Source organism: Camelus dromedarius, unplaced genomic scaffold, assembly GCF_036321535.1.
Source record: "Camelus dromedarius isolate mCamDro1 unplaced genomic scaffold, mCamDro1.pat HAP1_SCAFFOLD_45, whole genome shotgun sequence".
Classification (NCBI taxonomy): domain Eukaryota; kingdom Metazoa; phylum Chordata; class Mammalia; order Artiodactyla; family Camelidae; genus Camelus; species Camelus dromedarius.
Window position 1 is genome coordinate 213107 of NW_026989855.1, and position 18672 is coordinate 231778.

The following is an 18672-nucleotide window of genomic DNA, read 5'->3' on the forward strand; positions in this document are numbered from 1 at the left end:
GATGTGTTTAATTTTATCTATACAGTAAGTGAAATGTCTTATAATTCACTATACAATTAGTGAAATATATAAAAATATTAACAGAGATTATTTTGGAAAGTGGATATTCTACATACTTTTTAAAAATGTACTTTTTGTTTGTAATTTCTCAATTTTTCCTAATGAGCATGTATTATTTTTATAATCAGAAAAACTTATTTTAAAGTTCATATGTATATGTATAATTTTTATATACCCTGTCATTACAATTATGTATTTTAAGAAGCAAAACATTAGAAAATACAGCAAAAAGTAAGTGGTAGTTATCTCTTGGTGGCCTAATTTATAGATGATCTTAATTAAGCACACTATACATACTTGTTGAGTAAATGAATAATGAATAAAATTTTTCTTTATCCTTTCTAATTGTTAACAGTTTTTGGTAATAAGCAAATGCTGCATTCTTTTTAAGGAAAAAAGCAATAAAAATGCAACATTGGTCATTGGTGTTGGCCCATAAGAACTAATTGTGCATGCTCCTCCCCAAAAAAGATTTTATTGATTACTACCACCTAAAATTGCCAATAAAACATTATATCTATTTACAGTATTCAATAATTACCATCCAAATAATTGTGTCTGAGTGTTGGCCTTGTTTTTGAATTATTATTTGAAGCTTTTATTCTGATCTACTTCTTTTACAGGTTGTATGTTTAATATCCTATATTACTTTAAATATTTTTAAACCATGGCTGAAAAGTCAAAACACTCTAGTTTCATGTCACAACTCTACCACTGTCTAGCTATGCATTTCAGATATGCTGCCTCTCTGTGATTCAGTGTTTTTATGGCACATGGCCCATCGGGTTTCTTATGAGAATTAAATAAGATTACTTAAATAAATTCAGGTAAATCATTTAGAACAATTCTTTGCACATAGCAAGCATTCAATACATGTGAAATGTAATTATTTTGCTTTATGTTTCCAGATAATATAGTAACTGAAGCACAGTGCTGGTTCACTAAATAGATGTTGATTTGCTTTAACTTTAAAGAATTCCGATTAATCTAAAATGTAAAGCCAGAAACCAAAATCACAATACCAGGTTATTCTTAAACAGTGAGCATATATTAAAGAACACACCTGGGTGCATTCTACAGTGTGGAAGAATTATTTTACTACTGACATACATAGGTTGTACATTATGTAAGCAATTCTTTAAAAAGACAGAAATAGTTCTTGACTTCTGCCCATACCTATGACAGTGTGTAGTGATGTTTTGCAAATAATTAGGCACCAGCGTCTACTATAAAATTCCTTTCCCACCCATCTCTTCTATATTTTTTCCTCTTCTGCTTTTAAATTTTACTCTTAAAATCTCTAACAGGAGCCCAGTAGACAGTCAGCTGGAGAGTAATACACATAATCATGAAAAACACAAATGTTTGATGGCACCAAAACACCAAATTTAATTTAGCAATTTTTTAGTTCAGAGGTCCTCAGAGTCCACGTGTATACTGACTAGGAAGAAATCTACTCAATATTCAACCTGCTCTGTGATTCTTTTGTTTCTCTGTGCTGCAGGTTCTTGCTACATAGTACCACAGCATGAACTTCAGAATACTTTTTGAATAAAGGAATATATAAATAAAGTTTTGAACATTTCTTTTAAATAAAATCAGTTAGAATCATTCACTTTTTGCATAGATATCTGTCAGACTTACTCTGAAAAAATGAGAGCAAGCCATATCACCAATAAAATGGACAGTATGAAGGATGATGTGAATGTTTAAAAACATATGTGTGGTAGTCATGGTCACTGAGTCCTTCCCATGTGTGAATAAAGGAATTCCAGTTAAAATTGTTGAAGGACCTCTATTATTTGCAACATGACACAAAGATCATTTTTCAAAACTAAAGTTACATGTTTTGTATGAACAACTGTCAATGTATTTATTAAATAACTCCAGTATCCTGGTGTTTGCACAACAGATGAAATCTGGGAGCCTCTACATTTAAAAAAATTCATCACTCACTATTTTCCCACAATAGGCAAACAATTAAAAGCTAAATAATCTTATTCATTGGTTGACTTTAAGTCTAAAGTATCTCTATTTATATAGAAATATCTATGCTACAAATTGTAAAGGCTTTAAGGAGGAAAGACAGCTATAGTTTTAGCAGTCCACTATTTATATACTTGTTTAAACTAAGGTTAACTTCAAAGGCATTTAAAATGTTCTATGCCCTCCAGGGTAATCTAATTTAACAGGTTATTTTATTCTAATATTATATAATCAAAATAGGATTCGGGCAGACTATATTTGAACCGAGATTAACATAATGACATACCTTTAATAGAAAGTCTTATCAGCTCCCTACAATTATCAAATGTTCTAATTTAACTGACAGTCGAACAATACAGAGGACAATTATAAAAATTCCAAAGTATTGTGAAAACATTTTTACTTCATTATACTGCAAGCTTGGGGAGAAAAGTCATCATTCTCTCCTGGGGATATTAACTGATTTTCAGGTTTAAATAAAATTTACATGTGATAAGGATCAGTTTTTATCTTATATGAAGTTTCATGATGAAGTACTATTTCCTACCATTTAACATACGTAGTTGGAAAAGGAAAGGAATTAAGCTTAAAACAGTCACACAAAGCAGCATTTGAAGGACCAAAAATGCGTGGTCCGAGCTAAAAAGGTTGGAGCCCAGTGTGTCTGCCGGCCATGAGAGCCGGGGCTCTTTTGCAGGGTCCGGCTGCCTCAGCTCCAGGCCTTTGCCTCACCTCCACTCCCAAGATAGAGCAAAAAGGAGAGTGAATAGTATTTCTTTGTTTTTGCTTCGGAAAATATTCAAAGGACAAAATGAGAAGCGAATTTTAAAGACTGAAAAAAACAAAGAGAAAAAAAAAAGACTAGTACAAAGACAGGGATAGTGGTGCTTACTTTGTTCAGAAAAACTAATTTTCACAAAAAGCCAGTATGGCTTAGGAAGCATGTGTGTTTGTGGTGGGCAGGCAGTGGCAGGGGAGGTAATGGGCCTGAGGAGACTCTGAACTTGAATCGTCGTCATCACAATTGATAGCTAAGATTACGACCTTGAGCAAGCTACTTAGCCTCTGTGTCCTGAGATCCTCAATTCAAATGATTCTTTTTTAATACCTCCTGACTCCCCATAATGTAAGGGAATTGCGCAGAATGACACGGTAGCATCCCTTCCAGAGCTTCCATATTCTAGTTACAGGTAGTTTTACAAATTACTGGAAGAAAATGTGGTAAAATAATAAAAAGTGGTTATATGAAAGAAAGTGAACTCTTAGTCATATCTTCCTTTTTTTTACAATTTTACAAAATTTCTAAAAACCATCTTTATATTAAGTTTATACATTAAAAATATCAATGTATAAGTACACTATAGCTGATCACTACCTTAGTAAGCAGGTGTACTGTTTTTAATTATTGTTACTTTAGAAGGGCTGGTTACACATATTATGCATGTTTTAGTTGAGGGGACTTTCTTCCTGTGAGCAGGAAATGACTTTAGAAGCATGTTCACAGTTCTCCAAAGATGTTCAAAGTGTCTGCATCACAGCCCAGGCTCCTGTCTCCTGCAAAGCCCTTTCTCTGCCCTGCCTCTCAGGACTGCTTAGCAGAGCAACTGACAACTCAGTATGAGCTTGTTTTACATCAGTCACCACTTCACATCGTCTATGGTAGTTAATTATGTACGTGTATCATCTCCCTCAGCCTAAATCATAAGCACACAAGAGGGAAGCTGTTTTATTTACTTTTGAATCTTCATCATATTTATCACAGAGCATTGAACACAAGACACTCTATAAAGATTGTGGAGTGACTGAATATGTTCTTATTACCTTGGATTTTTGCCTCCATTATGGTTAAATTATATTTTATTAAATTAAAAATGTTAAATACTAAAGAACCATGTCATACTATATTACTGCCATATCACATTACAATAATCTTTGAAGGAATCTGTAGAATAAACACAAGTAATTTTAATATATAAAAGTTGAAAAAATGGCTTAAATGTTGTAGTAATGCTTCACATATACATTCATAAAACAATAGTGCATAAATGCTTACTATGTGCTAAAGACTTTTGGTGTGGAAATAAGAAATACGTTCTCAAAAGCTTATAGAACTACCAAAGAAAGAGATAGTCCAAATATATATTTTCACATTTCTGAAGGTCTATAGTTTTAAATACAAAATTATTTTAGACGGTTTTGAAAAATAAATTATAAAATGGTTTCATTCGTTTCTACCGTTTTTAGAAATGCTATATTTTATCTTGATGTGACAAATATTCTTTTCACTATAGTTAACACAGCAAAACAAAAATAAATGATATAAAGATAAACATATGAGGAGCAATGTAAAAATAGACAAAACTTTTGATTTTTAAATTAAAGAATATGTCATATACATGGAAGTTTAAGATGACAATTTTCAAGTCCCTAAATCTCTTTTATTACTATTAAACAAGAAACGTATAGTAAAATGTGTAGAATATGTAGAAAAATTAGAAAATTCAGCCACACCAAAATATTTGAAGTCCACTGGATTCACACAATGTAGAGATTAAAATTTATATATTCTTACATTAATTTCATGCAACTATGTGAATATAGTAAATGTCATGCTATTCTGCAACATTTTTTCACTAAAGATATATTGTCAGTATATCTCACCCAACGTTCACAGCAGCACTATTTACAACAGCCAAGACATGGAAGCAACCTAAATGTCCATTGACAGATGACTGGATAAAGATGTGGTATATATATATATACATAGACAATGTAACACTACTCAGCCATAAAAAAGAACAAAATAATGCCATTTGCAGCAACATGGATGGACCTAGAGATTATCATTCTAAGTGAAGTAAGCCAGAAAGAAAAAGAAAAATACCATATGATATCACCTATACGTAGAATCTAAAAAAAAAAATGACACAAGTGAACTTATATACAAAATAGAAACAGATTCACAGATATAGAAAACAAACAATATTACCATGGGGGAAGGGGAAGGTGGAGGGATAAATTGGGAGTTTGGGATTTGCAGATACTAACTACTATACTTAAAATAGATAAACAGCAAGGTCCTACTATATAGCACAGAGAACTATATTCAATACCTTTTAATAGCATATAATAAAAAAGAATATGAAAAGGAATATATATATATATGTATGTATAACTGAATCATTATGCTGTACATCAGAAATTAACACAACATTGTAAACCGACTATATTTCAATTAAAAAATTTTTAAATCTTCATATTTCCCTTAAGTAAATACTTAATAAAATAATTTTAATGTTCATATTGAATTCCATATTATTAATGAATCATAATTTATTTAACCATTTCCCTATTGTGGATTTACATTGTTTAAACATTTGCAGTAATTACAATGCTGTAATTGCTATCATATATAAATCTATAAGTATTACTTCTTTAAGATGAATTATACACATTCCACTGAATTCTAAAAGGATAAACTAATCATAATTTAATATTCTCTTGATGAATCAAAATAAATCATCTTTATAATACATTTATTATATGAAGTTGTAAGTGCTTGCTCTAGGTTCAGAATATTTGAGCTGAAATCCTGGTTGTACCATCTAATAGCTGGATGACCACACAAGTTACTTAGCCTTTCAAGGGCATAATATTTCTTCTAGTAAAATGTGTTCAATAATCGCATCTATCATACAGATTATGAAGATAAAATGAGAAAATCACATAAAATGTATAGCCCTTAGTCTTATGAGTTTGAAATTTATAAATATTAACTTTACATTAACTATGGCATTTTACCATCATAACAATCATGGCAGATACCAGGGGCTGCTATATAGTATTTATAAATCTATGTAAATATAATTTTTATAAAATTAGAGATTTTTAATATATGTATATAATTAGAAATTAGAATAATTCATACATTAGAAAGTTTTATATAAATATGTATATTATATTTTCAAATATATATATTATATATACATATATATATGAATGTGTGTATAATATAATCATAATTTATATTAACAAAATCTGAGTAAAGAAGGATATATATTGCCAAATGATTTTTTTTTATCCTTGTCATTGTATACTATGTTCACCAATAATCAGGCTTTACAAAACCACTGTCTTAAAAAGAGTCTCCCTAAAGGTCTCAAATAGCCAAAGCAATCTTCAGAAAGAACCACAAAGCTGGGGGCATCATGCTTTCTGATTTCAAACTATGTTACAAACATAGTCATCAAAATAGTATGATATTAACATAAAAACAGACACAAAAATCAATGGAACAGAATAGAAAGCCCAGAAATAAGACCACATGTAACTTATAACAAAAGAGACAAGAATATACAATGAAGAAAGGATAGACTCTTGAATAAATGGTGTTGGGAAAACTGGAAAGCCATATGCAAAAGAATGAAACTGGATCACTCTCTTACACCATACACACAAATTAACTCACAACAGATTAGAGACTTGAATGTAAGACCTAAAACCAAAACTCCTAGAAGACAACATAGGTGGTAAGTTACTTGATATGGATCTTGGTGATAATTTTTTGATTTGACATTAAAAGCAAAGGCTACAAAAGCTAAAGTAAACAGGTGGTACTATATCAAACTAAAAAGTTTCTGCACAGCAAAGAAAACCATCAATGAAATAAAGACAAACTACTGAATAGGAAAGAGTATTTATAATTCTTATACCTGATAAGAGGTTAATATCCAAAAAATGTAAAGAATGCATACAACTCAATAACAAAGACAAAAAAAAACTTCATTTAAAAATGGGCAGAAGATCTGAATATTTTTTATAAAGAAGACATACAGATGACCTACAGGTACATGAAAATGTGCTCAATGTCACTAATAAGAGAAATACAAATCAAAACCACAATGAAATATCACCTCACACCCATTAGAATGGCTACTATAGAAAAGATAAGAAATAACAAGTGTTAGTGAGGATGTGGAGAAAAGGGAAGCCTGTACACTCTTGGTGGAAATGTAAATTGGTGCAACCACTATGGAAAACAGTATGAAGTTTCCTTAAAAAGTTAAAAGTAGAACTACCACATGATCCAGCAGTTCCACTTCTGGACTTCTGGGTAGTTATCTGAAGGAAACTAAAACACTAACTCAAAAATACATGTACCCCCATGCTCAATGCAGTGTTGTTATTTACAACAGTCAAGACATGAAAACAACCTAAGTGTCCATCAATGGACATATGGATAAAGAAAATGTGGAGCATATATACACAATGGAATATTATTCAGCCACAAAAAGAAGTAAATCTTACCACTTGCAAAAACATGGATGGACCATGAATTCCTTATGTTGAGTGAGTGACATAAATCAGAGGGGGAAAGACAAATACCATATAATTTCACTTATGTATGGAATCTAAAAACAAAACAGACAAACAAACAAACAAAAAACCAACTGAATTCATAGATACAGAGACAAGATTAATGGCTGTCAGAGGCAGGGGAGTGGGAAAATAGGAAATGGTGGTCAAAAGGTACAAATTTCCAGTTATAAAATAAATGAGTCATGGGGAGGTATAGCTGGATGATTATAGTTAATAATACTATAATGTATTTGAAAGTTACTAAGAGTATATCTTAAAAGTTCTTGTCACAAGAAAAAAATTATAATTATGTATCATGACAGATGTTAACTAGACTTCTTGTGTTGATCATTTCACAATATATACAGATATCATTATGTTGTACATCTGAAATTAACATGATGTTATATTCCAATTATAACACAATAAGAAAAAAAGAGTCCTGTGCTAAGTGGAGCAGGAGAATTTTTTAAAAATTTCTTAAAACAAAGTTAGTTTCCACATCTGGACTCTCCCATGCTCTTCCTTTTGCCTATTCAACTTTCTTCTATTCCCTACTTAGTAATTCTAATCTGTTCTGTAAGAATAAACTCATAAATCATTATCTTTATAAAATCATCTCTCATACTGCCAAATACAGTCATTCTCCTTACCTAGGCTTACAGTTATGCTTAATTGTTTCTATTAAGTCAACTACCATGTAATTTCTATTTTGTTTCTTTCTGCACCTATTTATTGAGAATAACTTTCCCCCTGACAGTCTTAAGAAAAGCCTAACAGTTCTACAGCTATGTAACAAGTTAGTATCAGAACTTGTTTTTATATCTCTTTAACCAATGAATTGTAGTTCTATAGCCACACTGACAAGCAACCCCAAAACCAATATTAAACCTATTTTATCAGCTGGTGAAAACGCACCTCAGTAAATATACCTCTGAAAGCCAACCAATCAATTAGTGAGAAATCCTACTTTTAAAAGTTAACTAATGAACAAAAGTTCCACTCTAGTAACATGTTTTCTGAAGGCCAGTCAACTAGCAACTCATTTCTGAGGGGTCACACTCAATCCTACGTCATTTCACTCCCACTAGTAAAAACCACCAATCACTGACTTGTATGCTGTGTAACAAATTACCCCAAAACTAGAGTTATAAAACAACAAACATTTGTCTCACATAGTTTCTGAGGGTTAGAAATCTGCAGTGGATTTTCTGGGTGGGTCAGTTGTAGTCCAGCTGTCACTGGAGCTGGAGTTATCTTTGCAGGAGTATTATGGTGCTGGCTCCACCACCATGTTGCATTACCCACATAGACCTCAGCTCCTTACTGCCTGTAGGCATATGCCCTCAGCTCCTCAGCACACCAATCTCTCAGCAGGGCTGCTGGAGTGCCTTCATGACATGATCACTAGCTTTCCTGAGTAGTTTATCTAAAGGAGAGCAAGGGAGAAGCCACAAAGTCTTTTATGACCTAGCCTCAGAAATAACATACCATCACTTTTGCTGTATTCTCTTGGTAAGAAAGACCAACCCTGATACAATGTGTGTACCTCCACATGGGCATGAATACCAAGAGGCATAGATCATTGGGGCATCTTGGGAGCTGGCTACCACTCTTCTCAAAAACCCTTATTAGTATCAACAGTCTTCTTTACCTAGGGAGACTATTTAACCAACACGACTCTCCCTTACTTAGAAGGACAATGAACTCAGCTTTGAGTTTTTATTTCAGATATTGAGTGTTACTGTTATCCTTTGTCATTTAGAGGTGTTCTGTCAAGATTTTTTTTGAAGGTCATCATTTGGTATCATTCTATTTGACTCATGGACTAATAAGAGTGCTCAGTAGGACTGACTGAGCCAAAATCTGACAGGGTTTTGGATCTGCTAGAATGTAAACACTTCTAGGGCAGGGATTAAGCATAAGCTTTAGTTATTTCTCAATCTTTGTTGCCAAGCATATAGGAGACACTCAATTAATGCTTGTTAAATAAATAGATGAAGAAATAAAATAATGAAACAATAATCCTACAATTTTTATTTTACAAAGATAAGCAGTAATGTAGTGAGTGGTAGGTTGTTGTATTTGTGCAACTCACATTTCCTTTAAATACAGACCTGATGCCATATCTTAATGTCTTCTTCCTCAGTGCTTCCAACTTGCTTAGTGAAATGGGTTGAGGAAATGAGAACCACATCTCTGATTTTATCACTGACATCCAAGAAAAAAAAAAAGGAATTCACACACTCATCCCATCAAATGAGGAAGACCTAATTCATCATCCTAAAGAATTTTTAATAATTTGACCATAGTTAAAAAATGCTAGCCAGACATAATATAGCATTCCTGTTATCTTTATGTTGGATTATTCTTGTGAATGTACTAATGCTGAAATTTTAATCAACTGAACCATCTAAAATAAAATAACATTTTTTCCACCAGCAATTACATTTATCATGAAAACACATTCACATGATTTGCCCTTAACAACGAAAATCAAAGGAACATTAAAGAACATAAAAGAGGAGGCTGCAAGGTGTTTGTAGTTGGTAAAATGGAGATCAATGGGTATATATCCAAACAATTTTTCAAGTTCAGTTGAACTTAAAATATAATTTTCAGTGACTACATTATTCTCCTCAAGCAAACAGGTACTCTACAGGCAAAGCACAATATTGAACTAGCCATAGTACATTTAAACCTATCCAAATAATAACAGACCACTTCCTATGCTTGAGCAGATATAAGTGATATAAAATATATGGAGCTCCTTTCAAATCAGGATTTATTTGGGTTTTTCATTTTGTAATAATTAATGTTATAGACCACCTCGAAGAATGGGCTCAACACTCAACTTAGTTTTAACAAGAGTAATAAATGTCCATATTTTAAATAAGTTAAGGAAAATCAGTCAAGTCACGGTAGGGACTTTAGAAGGCAAATTAAATTACACATATATCATATAGCTACAAGAAAATATGCTCCCAAAAAGGAGATAAAAATGATGGATAGAAATCCAAGTAAATGCTGAGATGTGTATTTAAGAAGTCTAAAAAAGTGCAAAAGATATAAGCAGAACATGTAGTAGCTAGGATTATATTCACAATAAATCAGACTTATTGGATTATTACATCTTAGTCTGAGTTCCACTACTTTTAAACAAATGAGAAAATGTGGAAATTGTTTATAGAGAGAAGTGCCAAAAGACATTAAGGATTAGACAGAGGGCTTCTGAGGAACTATATTTTAAAAGGAATATTTTTAGCAGAAAGAAAGAGTCTTAAGCATCTATGCAGAGCTTTTATTTTGTGGAGAGTGAAATAGTTACAACTGCAACAAAGAGTGTGTAAGAAAAGAAACTCTTAACGTTGCAAAGTAGAAAATTCTGACAGAGGAGATCATAAAAATCAGACTTGACTGTCAAGGACAATTGAGTAATTTCCATAGTCTTTAAAGATGGGATAGATTCTCATTTGGCTAATGTACATCAGGTCTTGCCCGAAGGCAGTGGTATAAACTGAAGGGCATAAAAAAGATACCTTGTACTCATAATAGGTAACAAAACAGTGATTAGACCAGGAAATCTGCTTCCAGTATTAATTACATAACTTAATTAACCACATATTATAAAGGTAAGTAAAATTTACTATATGAAGGGCTCAAAATGATGTATGACAAAGAAGTAGCAGAACTAGAGCTCATTACTCAGAATCTGAACTAATTAGAAACCTTACTGTAATACAATAATATGATTTCAGTTAAGAATGGACCAATGCTTTGAGAAAGTAATTTAATCATTCATTTGTATTCCCTAAATTATTTCCTTAAAAGATAATGACTAACCTACCCCTTTTAAGGTATTATCATTAGAATTCCAAGAGTTCATTAATAAAATCTACAGCTTCCAGGCTGGAAATCCACCAAAGTCACAAAAGTACATGAAGGAGAAGAACAAGTCCAGCCTATCCGTGACAGGCCAGAGGGGCAGGGGTGCTTAGGGATAGACAGCTCATAGGGAAAGACAACCAAAGACATGTTAAAAGACTAGCCTTCCAGTCAAAACAGGGAGGAGAGCTGCTGCCACGAAGAATCTATATCTTCAAAGAGACAGAGTTTAAAACTCAGAGATGCTAATCAGTTACTCAATATTGTCATCTTTTCTTCTGTGGAGTGAATAAAAGAATGGCTCGTTCATGTGAAAAAAAAAAAAAAAAAAAAGACTAGCCTTCCAAAATAACTTTCCTGAAAATAAGTTTGACAAGACATGTGCTCTTAGGAAAAAAAAAAAATATATACAGATTTTTAAAATTCATATTCTAAGATTATAAAATTATAATTCAGAAGAAATACTTTGTTCATATTCAAGCCCAGGAATTCTGGGATATAAAATATGGATATACTAAATATTTTTAGAGTGTGTATGGTCTTTATAATTTGTTAGCAACCCATGCCATTTGTAGAACATTCAGTAACTCTATTAACTACTTTTCAGCTCTTACTGATGATCTGTCTCTAAATCTACAGAGTGAAATCAATAAACAGGAGTGCCTACATTGTGGAGTATTAATGTTGGACACATAATAAATTCCCAGAGCTATCTTCCTTAAAATGTTTATAGCCAAGGAGTTACTGAGTTTCAGAAAGCACTTCTGTAATAGACTAATCTTTTTCAAGGCAAATACTGCAAACTCTTGTCAATCAATTTAATAACAACTGTAATTTAAAAAGATTCAAGGCCCAGTCACTTACTAAAAAGGGAAAAGAAAGCATAAAACTTCAGGAGATGAGCCCTCAACTTATAACATAAGGCCACTTGTGTATTTCCTTTCGATTTGTTTTATTTGAACCAAATGTTTACAAATGGCTCTAAACAATGAACACAAATCTTTTAAAATGTAATAGGTCACATTCTGTTAATTTTCAGGGGGAAGTTGCAAAGAGTAAATAAATTGCAATCAGGGTCCTGATTCACCTTATAGAACCTAAAACCTTCAGCTTTCTTTTTCATAATTTTCTTTCTCTTTCTTTCCCTCTTCTTCCTCTAGGCTACCTATCAGAACTGAGCAATTAAATATACCTTTACACGTGCAAGTGAAATGAGATTGCATTAAATTTGTGACTCTCTATAGATAAGTTCTAATATGCTAGTTTTAAAATGTAAAGATAAAAGTCATCTTTTAAAAATATTAGCAAATTAAATTTTAATATCTTGGTCCTTTAAATTTATGTTTTCAACTACTTCTATAGCTTTACTGAAGCATAAATGAAAAACTACACATATTTAAAATGTGTAATTTGACGAATTTTGACATACGTTTGCATCCGTGGAACCATCACGCATCACCACAATCGAGTTAATAAACATTTCCATCACCCCCCAAAATTTTGTAACCCATCACATCTCACTTCTATTTCTCATCCCCAGCCCAGGTAACCACAGATCTGCTCCTGTCATAGGCCTAGTTTGTTTGCAACTTCTAGACTTCTATACAGATAGAATCATACTCTTGTACTCTTTTGTTGTCTGACCTCTTTCAGTGTAATTCTTTTGAGATTTAGCCATATTGTTTGTTACATGCATCGTATATATTCAATAGTCTGTTCTTTTATATTGATGAATATTATTCTGCATGGATATATCACAGTTTGTTTATCCTTCCATCTGTATATGGGCAATTGAGTTGTTTCTACTTTGAGTCTTTTACAAAAAAGGGTCTATGAATATTTATGTACAAGTATTTGTATAGACATATACTTTCTTTTCTCTTAGGCAAATAGCTAGGAGTGGTATGGCTGGGTTGTATAGCAAGTGTACATTTAATTTTCTAAGAAAGGGTCAAAGTATTTTGCACAGTGTTTTTACCCTTTTACTTTTGTATCAGCAGAATATTGGTGTTCTAGTTGCAGCACTTGGAGTGTTTAGTCTTTTTAATTTTGGCCCCTACGGTAGATGTGTAGTAGTATCCCACTGTGTTTAGTTTACATTTCCCTAATGCCAAAAATGGTGCACATCATTTTTGGGTTTGTTGGTCATTCTTAAATTCTTCTCTCTTCTTATGTTGTATTTATTTTTAAAATGTATTTACAGTAAAATTCATTCTTTTTGTTATACAGTTAGTTTTAGTAATTTTTAGAGTCATGTAACCACACTATGATCAAAATACAGAACAGTTTCATCACCTTAAGAACTCCCTCACAGGACCTCTTTGTAGTCAAACCCTCCCAGCAGCAGTAAACCCTGGCAATCACAAGACTGATTCTCTCCTATTAGTTTTGTTTTCCAACATGTCATTTAAATGGAATCAAAATATAGCCTTTGAGTTTGGCTTCTTACACTTAACATTGAAATTCATCCATGTTATTGTAGCAATAGTTCTTTCTTTTTTATTGCTGAATAGTACTTCATTGTACAGATGTTAACAGATTTTAATTATTCATTCACCAGTTGACAAACATTTGTGTTGTTCCAGCTTTTGGCATTTATGATTAAAGCTGCTATATACATTCATATACAGGTTCTGTGTAAGCAAACACTTTCATTTCTTTTGGGTAATTTTCAAGGGGTAGGATGGCTGGGTTTCATGGTTAGATTATATTAACTATAAGAAAAAATCAACATTTTTAAGTATTGGTTGTGCAATTTTGCATTTCCACCATCAATATATGAGTGTTCCAGTTACTCTACATTCTTGCTAGACTTGAATTATCAGATTTTTAAATTTTATTTTAGTCATTCTAATAGATGAGTAGTGGTAGGACTCGATGGGTTTTATTTGTATTTTCCTAAGGACTAGTAAATTGGTCATTATTTCATGTGTTTCTTTGTCGTCTATATATTTTCTTTGTCTTATTTGGTTTTTTTTACCAAAATACAAAGTTAATTAATAGAGAGATAATACTATTAAAGATTAGTACTATTTCAACAAATAGTGCTAACACATTTGGATATCAATATGTTAAAAAAGAAAGAACTTCAACCTATACTTTGAGCTATGTAAAAAATATAACTCAAAATAAATCATTCACTGAAATGTAAAACCTAAAACTATAAAATTTCTAGAAGAAAATCTTCAAACCAGAGGTCTAACCAGTGTTTCTTGGATATAACAGTAAAAGCATGAATCATAAAAGAATACAGTGGTAGATCTGACTTCATCAACATTTAAAAACTCCTGCTTTTCAGAAGATATCATTAAAAGAAAGAAAGGACAGCCACAGACTGGGAGAAAATATTTGCAAAGTATATATATGTTAAGAATTTATATTCAGAATATCTAAAGGACTCTCAACACTTAATAACAACAAAAAACAATATAAAAGTGGCCAAAACTTTGAAGAGACACCTCACCAAGGAAGATAAGCAAATGACAAATACATGACAAGTTGCTACATATCATTATCTACTAGATAAATGCAAATTAAAACCACAATGGCACACCAATACATAGCTATCAGAACAGCTGAAGTTAGAAAAATTGATTACACCAAGTACTGATAAAGCTATGGAACAAAAGCAACGCTTATATTTCTGTTGATGGTGGATATGAAATGGTATCACTTTGGAAAACAGTTTAGTCAAGAGAAATGCAAACACGTGTCTATGCACAGTCTTGCACGTGATGTTCACAGCAGCTTTCCTTATAGTATCACTTTTTTAAAAAACAACCCAAATGTCCATTATTAGGTGAACAGATAAACACAGTGTGTCTTCACTATTCTAGTGGGGACACCAAAGTGAAAAACAGCCACATTTTAAATTGCAAGCATAATACTTAAGAACTAAAGGTAATACTCTATAGGGCCAATGTAATACTCCACATCATCTAAGTGATGGATAAGTGTACTTACATAAAGCACAAGGTCATTTCTTCTTTATTATAAAAGAAAATAATACGGTTTAGTATCTTACCTATATACTTATATCCTTCTTCCCCATTTACTATGGGTCTCAGCCAAGTTGACCTAAGCCAATTTTTATTACACACATGGGCACCTTGAGGAGGGTAGAGTGTAAATAACATTTCAATTGCATTGGATTTCTTGGTGATTTCAGAGTATTTTTCACAGTCTTCTGTTAAAAAAAATTATTTAAAAAAAATTTTAGACATTGTTGAAAAATTTCTAAATGTGATTCTTTAAGGGATGCAAATTGAATCCTAATGATTATGTTGATAACATAGTTTTCTTTAGCCAAAGATACTTCACCCAAAATAATTCCTAGCAAAAATTAAGACTTAAGGGCTTTAGTAGTAGAATTGTCAAACTATCAGTTTAAAGCAGTGTTGTTAATAGCTTTAGAGAAAAGTAAGATAACCAATTAACAGCATTCACATTATACACACTATAACATAACCATATTTTATAACATGACCATGTATTTCTTTAATTGCCATTAAACAATGAAATCAGAGTAATCTGACAAAAATGTTGAGTAAATGTAGAGTTCCATAAACAGGAACTACTGAAATAATCAATATTCTTAGGCTTTGGTCTTTAACAAAATACAATAACACAAACATAAATATTTATATAGCACCTACTATATGCAAGGAATTGTTCCAATTGGTCTAAACCATTAACATATTTAACTTTCATAACACTTCTATAAGGCAGACACTGTTATTTTTTCCATTTTATATGAGGAATTTAAGGTCCAAAGAAATTAAATAACTTGCTTAAATCTTGCAATCTGTAAATGATTCAATTAAAATTTGGATTGTGTGAGGAAATTCTTATTTGCAAACAAATGCTTGTCAAGAGAACATGACCTGTGTTAACTAGTAGATAAGAAAGCTGGAATTAAAAAATAATTTGAATTGTAGAGTAAAAAATCTTCAGTAATGGCTCTTGGGCCTCCAGTTTGTGTTTTCAGTTTTTGGTTGACAAGCCAATGTCCTAAAATTTAATAAGGCAGTCTCTTGAGCAGTTCATTCAAAGTGACTTTACCTAGAAATATTTCAAAGAAAAGAGAGATACTGATGTAAATCTTTATTTAGAATCCCATTATATTGTCTTTCTTTCTCTTCCTATTACCTACCTTCCTTTCTTTCTTCCCCTTTATTTTATTAAATATCGTGTTTTGTGGTGCAGTGAGTATAAGGCAGTTTGACATAATGATTAAATGATTAAGAAAGTAGGTTTGTTGGTGGATAGTCAGCCAGGTATCAATCTAGCAATCAGAGTTTCTTTCTTTGAAACTGCAAAGAAAAAAATAAAGTAGGAAAAGCTAGCAATAACAGCAGCCTATTTGGTGTGAAATTTCACTTAAGCTTTCTCTCTTACTCAAGATTTACATCTTTCTAATTCCTTTAGCTTAAACAAGATGTTTAGTAACATTACTTAATAGGGTTATACTTACTTGTTTTTACAAAGCATTTTATTTCCCATAAAGGCAAATGTTTCCATTTTGGGCACAATAAAATGTCTACGCTAAAATCTAAGCAGTGGCGAATACAGAACTGGCACTTTCTCTTACTGGCTTATCCTGACTGAAGACTAAGTAGAAATAAGTGAAGTCTGTGTAATGTTGAACTTGCCACCAGGATAACGGGATACAGTGATAGCTGTAGTTTCAGACACACACTGAAGTTTTCTAGCTCACAGTCTTGCTAATGCCACCATTTGCCATCAGGAAATACAAATGGAGCCTTGCAGATTAAATCAACAAGGCATAATGATTTTTGAATTACTGTACGTTCCTTTGTAATATCAAAGTTGATTACAATAAGCATTTTTTATTTTAGAAAACATACAGCCTGTAAAACATGTCCTCTTCTTTTTGCTTTATTATGCATGTCATCCCAAGATAAAAACAGGAATTTAATTTTCACTGCTGATATTGATAACTTGTTATTTATGGAGCACCTTTCTTTTAATATACTGCTAAGTCAGTATTGCTACGTTGGATTTAGATGTAATAATGCTGTTCTCAGAATGCGAAAGTATAAGAGCTCTTCCTTATCCCTTCTTATCAAGCATTATATGTAGTAAAACTCTGAGGAGCTCAGATTCTTGTGTCTAGGTCTGGTGTGTAGCAAAAGCCCACACAATATTTACATGACTCTCTATTACTCCCAGGTCACCAAGCAGTGACTTATCTTCATTAGAGGTAGCAGCAGCAGTGGCTGAGAGCAGAGGCTCTCAACTGCTTGGTCAACAACCTGGATCTGCCAGTTATGAGCTGTGTGACCCGAAGCAAGTTAGCTAACATCTCTCAGGCTTAGTATCTTAGTAAAAATGTTCACATGATAGTGTTGTAATGAAGACTATAAATGAGTTGACATAAAGTCCTTAGAAGAACACCTGGTCTATGGTCAGCATTACTTAAGTGCTATTGTTGTTATTATCATGCTCTCCATTTAACAGATGATGGTACAGCCTCTATTCTATTTAGACAATGATGGCAGCTTCCTGCTCCTCCCCCATCTTGCTTGTGCTCTGGATGGGTGAGTGGAAAAATGGTCAGTCATCCTGAAGTCACTGCCATTTCCAGTCACTCCTGCACTATTTTGGATGTTCTTGTTGGATACTGATCAGGAATTTTTGGTTAATCAGTACTCGTGGGCTACTAATCAATGTAAGGGTGGTCTTCCTTGTTCTTAGTATCAGCAATAATAATAAGCAACATATTTTGTTGAATCTAAGACATTACAGCTGTTGATGACTCCATTAGTTTACATACTACTAAGAAATATAAATTGGCTGGAAATTTAACTATGGCATACCATTGATTATAATATGTAGCTCAATTTTAGGGACATTAAAATATGAAAATACACATCTTACAGTTAGCAAAATCAAGATATACATTGACTAACTGACAACTCTACTTGACTAGCAAATGGGCATCTTAATGTCTGTCTTGTGCCAGGTTCTGTCTCAGTAAACAGCCCCTACCTAATGACACAACCTAGAAAACAAGACCTCCTTGACACTCACCTCACCACCCACTGCCACCCTCCCAGAAAAACTATCATCTAGTTTTATACAAACACTTTAGCCTCCTAAATAGTTTTCTTGGCCCTTTTGATCTTGTCCCTAAACTGCAGCCAGAATATTTTTAAAGTATTTGTAATACATTTTCTTATTTAATGGTTTCCTATTACATATATTTTCTCATCAATGGTTTCCTGATGCTCTTAAAATAATATTGGGTCCTTACTATGTCCTAAAATATTCTGAACATTCGGGCCCTGCCTCCTCCTCCATCTTTTCTCTGGCAACCTTGGCTTTCTTTTAGTTTCATAAATACAGCTTGCATCCTCCTAT

At 32.4% G+C, this 18672-nt stretch overlaps 1 protein-coding gene across 1 annotated transcript in view; it reads right to left on the bottom strand.

Moving 5' to 3' along the window:
- The window catches only part of LOC135320962 (IQ domain-containing protein M-like), a 213249-nt gene that overhangs the window by 69888 nt on the left and 124689 nt on the right, over nt 1-18672 (bottom strand). Inside the window, 1 exon segment of the mRNA XM_064484195.1 lies at nt 15314-15475. Within this exon segment, the coding sequence (XP_064340265.1) occupies nt 15314-15475 (162 nt within the window).